We start from the raw sequence: 8931 nt of genomic DNA on the forward strand, positions 1-8931 counted from the left end.
CGCCCATGGTTTCCCAAGGCACTTCTTCTTCTTCTTCGGGGCGGACTGACCCCCTCTCTGCTCCCGTGCGGTCTACTCGCCGGGGCGGGCGGCGTCCGAACCTGAAGAAGAAGATAGCTCCTTCTTCTTCCTCCCCTCAACCCAATAAAAAGAAATCCCTAGAGAAACCCACCCATTCTCTGGTGGACAAATTTGACCTCGAAGCTCTCTACGCCACCCAGGGCGTGGATGCTTCCTTCCATCTTTTAGTCCCCTCCCGTTCCCAGTCTCCTTCTAGTCCCCCTCCGGGCTACCTCACCTGGTACTTGGATCAATTCAAGGCTGGCCTTACTCTTCCTTTGCACCCTTTCTTTGTTGATGTAGGCAGCCTATACAAGATTCCCCTCCAACTTTTCCATCCTAACGCCATAAAGTTCATGTCGTGTTTCTATATAGTCTGTGTCAGCACCGGCGTAGACCCCCGACCAGAATTATTTTTCACTATCTTTACCCACAATCGGTCCTCCTCCGGCTATTATCATTTATCTTCGCGAATAGGTCGCCTTTTCACCGGGCTGGTTACGAAGATTGATTCTTGGCAACGCCGCTTCTTCTTCGTCCGCCCGCCCTCGGCCTGGCCTTTTGACTCCATTCCCCCTCCTAAATCTCCCAAGCGTGCTACCCTCAACATGAACTTCGAGGATGAGATCGCAGGCCTATTGGCTCGCGTTCGCCCCCGTGCTTGGAATGTTGAGAAAATTATTAGCAGTCTCCCCCTTTTTTCTCGTGCCGGCTTGTGGCAGATCCCTTCCTTTGATCGTCGCCCTTGGGGTATACCTACTCTTTTCCTTTTTTCCCGTCCAGACTTCAGATGCCGCTTGGCAGTTGTGTGTGTGTTGCTTGTCTTTTTTTTTATTATTATTATTATGTTTGCGTTCTGACTCTCCTCTTTTTTTTTTTTTTGTGTGCTCTCTCAGCCGAGATGATGATCGATATGCTTTTGGAGCTGGCTGAGGCAGAGAAGAAAGATGCTGGGGCCTCAAGCCCGACGGCGGCAGCTGAGGTCGCGCCCGAGGTTTCCTCCCGTGGGCCCGAACTCCCTTCCCATAGCTCCAATTCCCCTCTGCACCCTCTATCTCCCTCCTCCGGTCTACCTCTTCCCGGTCCCGAAGCTGTCATCGAGCTTCTAGACAGCGAGACCGAGGTGCGGGACCTGGCTATACTTCCGAGCGGCGATCCTGGACTCGAGAAAGCCCAAGGAGAGTCTGCCGAGACAAGCTCCAAGCGTCTCGCTCTAAGCGGTTCTACTCCCCCCCCCGAAAAGGGCTCGCCTAGAGTTGCCTAGCTTATTCGCCTCCTCGGACCTCGAGGGCTCGGCCGACCTCGTGCTCCACCAACTGTCCAAGGCTCAGGCCCCTGGCGATGCAGCTTTCCTTCAGTCCCTCCCTCACTCCTCTCAACGAGCTAAGTTGGCTCTGTGTTTGGCGCAGGTATGCGACCCCTCGATCGTTCGTCAGTTTGTTCAATTGACGTAGATTCATACTAACACTCATTCTTTCTTTGCAGGCGAGTTCCATTGTAGCCTCGGGCTTTGGCAAGGAAGATCCCTCCACTCGGGACCTTGCCCTCCGTGAGTTGAATGAGCAAGCCGCCAACGCTCGTACGGCCCTCGAGCGGGCTACTTCACGTATCTACTCCCTTATGACCGAGAACGGCACTTTGCTCCGCCAGTGTGAGGTTGCCGAGGAAAAACTCGAGGACATGCAGTCCAAACTATGCGAGACTCGGAGCGTTCTGGAGGGTCGAGCCGTGCGAGCAGAGGAAGAGCTAGCCCGTGCCATGCAGCATATGGAATCCCGGGAGCGGGAGTTTCAGAGCGAGCTGGATTGTCGTCTGGCCTCCGAGCGATCGAAGAAGTTGGGGGAGCTCCTTGCTACCGCTGAAGGTCTGACCATTCTCGACCAGTACCGGGTCAAGTTGTTCGAGCGGTACCCTCATACTAAGTTGTTCCTGAAGGATGCTTGCCCGATCGGCATGTATTATGTCAAGCAGACCATAGGCGCTTGTGAGGCCATATCCGAGGAGGCGAACACTCCTATTCGCAATGAGCCCACCGCTGTCTTAGGCAAGATAAACATGACGCTGCCTCTTTGGAAGGGAGACCCTCGCGAGCCCATCAACCATCCGTGGTGGCAGCCTATTACCGAGGACTTGATTTCCTCTTTAGGAAGCGGTGCTCCGGGTCCTTCAGCAGCAGTTAGCCACTCTTCGGCTCCAGTGCCCCCTCGAGTTCCCGAGGCGAGTGTTGGTCCGGCTTCCTCCGCCCCTCTTGCCCCGTCTGATCCTGCAAGGCTTTCTCCCCATCGCTCTACTTCTTCTTAGGGGCTTATATATATATATATATATATATATATATATATATATATATATATATTTTAAGGGCGTGTTCTTCCCTTGTTTTTTCTTTTGTATGGGATTTTAACTATCTTTTTTAATATATCTCATGGTTGCTTTGTTTTACTTATCTTCTTCTTTTCTTTATATATCTTGTTTAGTTGGTGAGCTCGTCGGGTATTCTAGGGGCCCTTGGTTACGGTTCTGACGGGACTTAGGCCCGTCAGGGTCGTAAACATTTAACTTGTACTCCTCCGTTTGGTTTTACTTGGAACTCGAGCTCGTCGAGTGTTTTCAAAGGTCCTCGGTTACGATTTTGGCAGAAAAATCGTAAGTACTTGTGTTTACAAGTTCTGTTTCTTCATTTCATTCTACTCGGAGCTCGAGCTCGTCGAGTGTTTTCAAAGGTCCTCGGTTACGATTTTGGCAGAAAAATCGTAAGTACTTGTGTTTACAAGTTCTGTTTCTTCATTTCGTTCTACTCGGAGCTCGAGCTCGTCGAGTGTTTTCAAAGGTCCTCGGTTATGATTTTGGCAAAAAAAATCGTAAGTACTTGTGCTTACAAGTTATTGTTTCTTCATTTCGTTCTACTCGGAGCTCGAGCTCGTCGAGTGTTTTCAAAGGTCCTCGGTTACGATTTTGGCAGAAAAATCGTAAGTACTTGTGTTTACAAGTTCTGTTTCTTCATTTCGTTCTACTCGGAGCTCGAGCTCGTCGAGTGTTTTCAAAGGTCCTTGGTTACGATTTTGGCAGAAAAATCGTAAGTACTTGGGCTCCTCCCAGGGGGGAGAACCTAATGAACATTTTTTCTAAGAGACAAAAACGGACAGGGGTTTTTCTTATACCCGCGGTTTACAAAAGTCTAGGTTACTTATGTCCTTGCACATCTTACAGAAACAGAAATACGTCGGTACTTTACGTGAAGTATTTTTTAAGATGTCCTATGTTCCATGGTCGTGGAAGCTTCCTCCCTTCTTCGTTTGCCAGCTCGTATGCCCCTCCCTTCAGCACCTTTTTTATTATATATGGCCCCTCCCAGTTGGGTTCCATCTTCCCTACAGCTTTCAAAGCGTCTGCTTGTTTGAGCACCAGATCTCCTACCTGGAATATTATTTTCCTCATTTTTTTGTCGTACGCATTCTTGATTCTTGCCTTGTTAGCTTCCATCCGGATCACGGCTTGTTCCCTTCTTTCCATGATCAGATCTAACTCCATTCTCAACCCTTCGTCGTTTATGATGTCACTGTGTCCTCGCATTCGACTGGACGGGATGCCGATCTCAAGTGGTATCACCGCCTCGGAACCATGAACAAGAGAGAACGGGGTTTCTCCTGTTGCTTCTTTTGGCAAAGTCCGGTGTGCCCATAAGACCGAGTGTAACTCCTCTACCCAATTGCCTTTCGACTTCTCTAATCGCTTTTTGATGCCCTCCATCAGAATCCTGTTTGTTACCTCCACCTGCCCGTTCGCCTGCGGGTGGGCCACTGCTGCAAACCTCTGACCTATCCCCAAGCCGCTGCACCATTTCGTTATCTTTGCTGAATTGAATTGGGTGCCGTTATCCGAGACGAGGTCCCTCGGTATCCCATACCGACAACATATATTTTGCCAGATAAATTTCATGATTTCTGTGTCCGTGATCCTGGCCACAGCCTCCGCTTCGACCCACTTGGAGAAGTAGTCGATGGCGACTACCAAAAACTTCCTTTGTCCGGTTGCTATGGGCAATGGCCCGACGATGTCTATTCCCCATCGCAGGAAGGGGCGAGGGGCGTCCACTATAGTCATCTCTTCTCCCGGCACGCGTATCCGAGGTCCATATCTCTGACACTTATCACAGGCCTTAACAAACTAGATCGAATCTTTCCGCATGGTGGGCCAGAAATACCCTGCCCTTAACAGCCGCATGGCCAGCATTCTTCCCCCTGCATGGTCTCCACAGCAGCCCTCGTGTACCTCTCTGATCGCGCGTAATCCCTCGGCCCTGCCTAGGCATTTTAAGTGGGGTCTCGTGAACCCCCTCTTGTATAGTGAACCTCGCTCTAAACAGAACCCTCTACTTCTTGCTACCAACTTATCCTGCTCGCGTCGGCAGGGCAGCTCGTGCCCTTCGAGACATCGGATAATATCAGTGCGCCAATCATCTGCCGCGCTCGCTACAATCACCTCCTCGCACTCCCGGGGATGACCCTGGAGAATAGTTATTTTTTTGCTCTCACACTCGACAGATAAGCTTCCGACCTTGGCCAAGAAGTCGGCTCTCTCATTCTCGTTTCTTGGGATTTGTTCGAGGATTATCCTACGGAAACCAACGGACAGTTTCCTTGCTTTGTTGCAATAGTCTCCCATCATTTCATCCTTTGTCTCGAATACCCCTTTCATCTGCTGGACCACCAGCTGGGAGTCCGAATATACCTCTAGACAGTTCGCCCCCGCTTCTGCGGCTAGCTGGAGGGCATATATGAGGGCTTCATACTCCGCCTCGTTATTTGAGGCCCGAAAGGCCAATCTGACTGCGTACTCGTATTCTTCACCCGTGGGGCTTATCAGCATGATCCCTGCTCCGCTTCCGGACTGGTTTGACGACCCATCTATAAAGGCCTTCCACTCGGCTTCATGTCCTCCTTGTATTGTTTCTTGCAAGAACTCGGCCAGCGCCTGGCCCTTAATGGCCGTGCGGGGTTCGTATTCAATATCAAACTGGCCCAACTCCACCGCCCATTTAACCATCCGGCCTGACACATCCATCCGGCCCAACGTATTTTTTAGAGGGAAATTAGTTCTTACTACTATCGAATGTGATAGGAAGTACGGTCTTAACTTCCGAGCAGTAAGAACAAGGGCCAGCCCCATCTTTTCAATCTCTGCGTACCTTCTCTCGGGTCCCTTGAGCACTCGGCTCCCTTGAGCACTCGGCTCACGTAGTAGACAGGACATTGTACTCCCCCGCGTTCGCTTAAGAGTACGGCGCTCACAGCTTGCTCCCCGGCGGCTAAGTACACATAAAGTTTCTCCCCTACTCTCGGTTTCACGAGTAGGGGCAAACGGGCCAGTGTCTCCTTCAGCTGTTCGAAGGCGCGATCGACCTCGGGGCCCCATTCAAATAGATGCCCCTTCCGCAAGATCTTGAAAAACGGGTAGCTCGTGTCGGCAGCCCGAGAGATAAAACGACTTAGCGCAGTAATTCTTCCTGCTAGCATATGTACCTCATTTATGCTCCGGGGCGGACGCATATCCATCACCGCGCGTATTTTCTCCGGGTTCGCCTTGACCCCCTTCTTAGTTACCATATAACCTAAGAACTTTCCTGCCTCTACCCCGAAAGCGCATTTGAGTGGGTTGAGCTTCATGCCGTACCTTCGGAGTGTGCCGAATGTTTCTCTCAGGTCTTGGATATGATCCCCGACCTCCTCACTTTTGACTAGCATGTCATCCACGTACACCTCCATGTTCTGTCCTAACTGCCCGCGGAACATTCTATCCACCAGCCTCTGATAAGTTGCTCCGGCATTCTTGAGGCCAAACGGCATCACGACATAACAATATGTTCCTGTGGATGTAACAAAACTTACATTCGGCTTATCTCCCTCATTCAGTCGTATCTGGTGGTAGCCTTGCGAGGCATCCATCATACTCAACATTGCGCACCCCGCCGTGGAGTCCACCAATTGGTCAATCCTCGGAAGCGGGTAATGATCCTTGGGGCAAGCCTGGTTTAGATCCCTGAAATCTATGCACATTCTCCATTTTCCTTCCGCTTTTTTGACAAGCACCGCGTTGGACAGCCAGGTCGGGAACTTTATTTCTCTGATATGCCCGGCCTCTAGTAGCTTCCGTACTTCTTCCTCGATAATTTTATCCTTTTCTGGCCCGAAATGCCTTCTCTTCTGCTTAACCGGGCTCACTCCCGGCCTCAAGTTTAGCTCATGGACCATCACCGCGGGGTCGATTCCCTTCAGGTCCCTGGGGGACCATGCGAATACGTCCTGATTGCTGCGTAAAAAGGTTGTTAATTCCTCCCTCATTTCCTCATTCAGCGTGGTTCCTATCCTGGTAGTGCGGGTGGGGTCATTTACGTCCAGCTGAATTACTTTTAGTTCTTCCATCGGTTGGACATGGGCCTCTTCCTTTTCTTCCGGGTCTAGCCGAGGCCTTTTTTCCTCTGCTCTCCCGATGTCATCGCTCTCCGGTCTCAGGTTCCCTTTATCCCATCCCACAGGGTTAATGCGTCGTTGCCCTCTAAAGGCCTGATTGTAGCACCTCCTAGACGTCTCTTGGTCTCCCCGAACCTCCCCTACTCGATCAAGGACTGGGAACTTCATCTTCATGTGAAACGTGGACACGACCGCTTCAAATGCGTTCATCGAGGGCCGTCCCATTATCATGTTGTAGGTGGACGGGGCGTCGATGATTAGAAACCTTACCGCTCGTGTCGCCTTTAGGGGGTCAGTTCCCAGCGATACCGGCAGGGTTACCTCTCCCATCGGCTGCACCACCTCCCCGGCGAATCCTATAAGGGCCGTATCCACTTTCCTTACCTCAAAGTTCAACCGCATTTGCCTGAAACATTCGTAATATATTATATCAGCCGAACTGCCCGTGTCCACCAGTATCCTTGCCACGTCGTAGTTTGCTACCATGGCCGTGATTACTAGGGCATCATTATGCGGCTGTTGTATTCCTGTCTCATCTTCTACCCCAAAGGTGATAGGCGGGGCAACGGATACCCTGTACATCATCGCGAGCTCCCCTCTTAACTCCTGTAGTTCTCGCAGGTGGGCCCTGCGGGACCTATTCGAATCTCCCCCGGCGGGGCCCCCGAAGATGGTGTGAATGTAGTTGTTTGGCAGCTGAAGGTCGGCGTCTTTTCCCTGCCTGTTGGGAGCTTGTGCACTGCCGTTCCCCCCTTTCCGCGGGTATTTGGCAGTGGCCCCTGGACTGCTCTCAACGAACTCCGAAAGGTTCTTCGTCCTGATAAGCCTTTCGATTTCATCCCTCAAATGCTGACATTCGTCGGTGGAATGCCCATGCTCATTGTGGAAGCGGCAATAAGATCCGGCACTGGCAGGCTTTTTTGGCATTTCCGAATAGGTGCGCGGCCACTTCAATTTCGGATGGTTTACGATGGCTGTCAGGATCTCCGAGGGGGCGGTACTTAAGGGTGCGTAGTTTTCAAATCGGGGTCCCGTTCGTCGCTCTGTGCCCGCCTCTCTGCGCGGGAAGAGTTCTTGCTTCTTTACTTCCACTCGATTTTTGTCCCTACGTTTGTCATTTGTCGGGGCTGGCTCCGAGGTCCTGCTGCGGCGGGCCTCCTCTGCGTTGATATACTTTTCGGCTCTCCGGAGCAAGTCATTGAAAGAGGCCGGTGCCTTCTTGGAAAGGGAGTCGAAGAACTCTCCCATTTGTAGACCCTGGGCTAGCGCGTTGATGAGCACCTCTTCACTAGTGACAGGCACTTCGAGGGTGGCAGCATTAAATCTTTGCACGTAGTTCCTTAATGGCTCGCTTTCCCTTTGCCGTACCGCGAACAGGGTGAGCGTGCTCCTTTTCTGCTTCTTGGAGCTCGCGAAGTGGTTTAGGAACAACTCGCTAAACTGGGTAAAGCCATCGACCGAGCATTGGGGTAACTGGCTGAACCATCTTTGTGCGGGGCCTGCTAGGGTAGTTGCGAAGACCCTGCACTTTACCCCGTCCGTTAGCCTGTGAAGAGAAGCGTACGTGACGAACCGAGAGACGTGCTCCCAAGGGTCGGTGGCCCCGGTATATTCATATGTGACGGGTCGATAGGTGGCTGGCAGTTCCCCATGCTGTAACCTTGCCGTGAAGGGGGTGCCCGCCATTCCCTCAATTTCGGTTGACGGCAGCATTAGGAGCTCGTCGTCTATCGTCGACATCCCCGGCTGCGACTCCGACTTTCGCTTTTCCATGTTGCCCCCTCCTCCGACCTCGGGAGGTTTACCCTGGGCTGCGGCCGAGATCAACGCCTGGAGGTGTTCCATTGTGAGGGTTATAGTGGTACCCGCTTTTTCCAGTGTAGTACTGGAGACACCCGGAGTGGGCTCCTCCGACGGTCCGCCTGCCGTGGTTTCTTGATTGCTCGTGAGGCCTGGGGGGGGGGGGGGGGTTAGCTCCCCCTCCAGCAAGCTTGATAAGTTACGAGCTACCTCCGGTGTCGACGTCATGAAAGGAGTTGGTATGACAGCTGAGTGTACTTTTTTGTCTTGAGTTCCCACAGACGGCGCCAATTGATCCGTTCCAGAACAACGTAGTTGATGAGCTATCCTTCCTGCTGTGACGGAGGATCTGCAGAGAAAGGAAAACCGGACTGATGCCGGAGTTAGTACTCCGACGATCAAGTCAGTACCACGGCTCTGGTATAATATATTGTGCGTGAATATGTAAACTTTTTGTTAGAGCTTAAGATAGATAAAAAGAACCCCCTTTCTGCTTGGATCCCTGGGGTTTTTATAATGTTTGGCGGGAAGGCTTTCCGCCCTCTCGGGCTCTGGTGAAAGGCCTGCTTTTGGCGGGCTTTTCACCTTTCGGCCAGTCGGCCCG

General features: G+C 51.9%; 1 protein-coding gene across 1 annotated transcript; it reads right to left on the reverse strand.

The window, feature by feature from the left end:
* Positions 1-5189: 5189 nt before the first annotated feature.
* LOC105958118 (uncharacterized) lies at positions 5190-8555 on the reverse strand. The gene has a single exon (XM_088817603.1). It carries the CDS (start codon positions 8553-8555, stop codon positions 5190-5192), a length of 3366 nt encoding a protein of 1121 aa, XP_088673729.1.
* Between the last annotated feature and the right edge of the window lie 376 nt (positions 8556-8931).

The sequence above is a fragment of the Erythranthe guttata genome, chromosome 4 (genome assembly GCF_056151865.1).
Source record: "Erythranthe guttata isolate IM_541 chromosome 4, IM_541, whole genome shotgun sequence".
Lineage (NCBI taxonomy): Eukaryota > Viridiplantae > Streptophyta > Magnoliopsida > Lamiales > Phrymaceae > Erythranthe > Erythranthe guttata.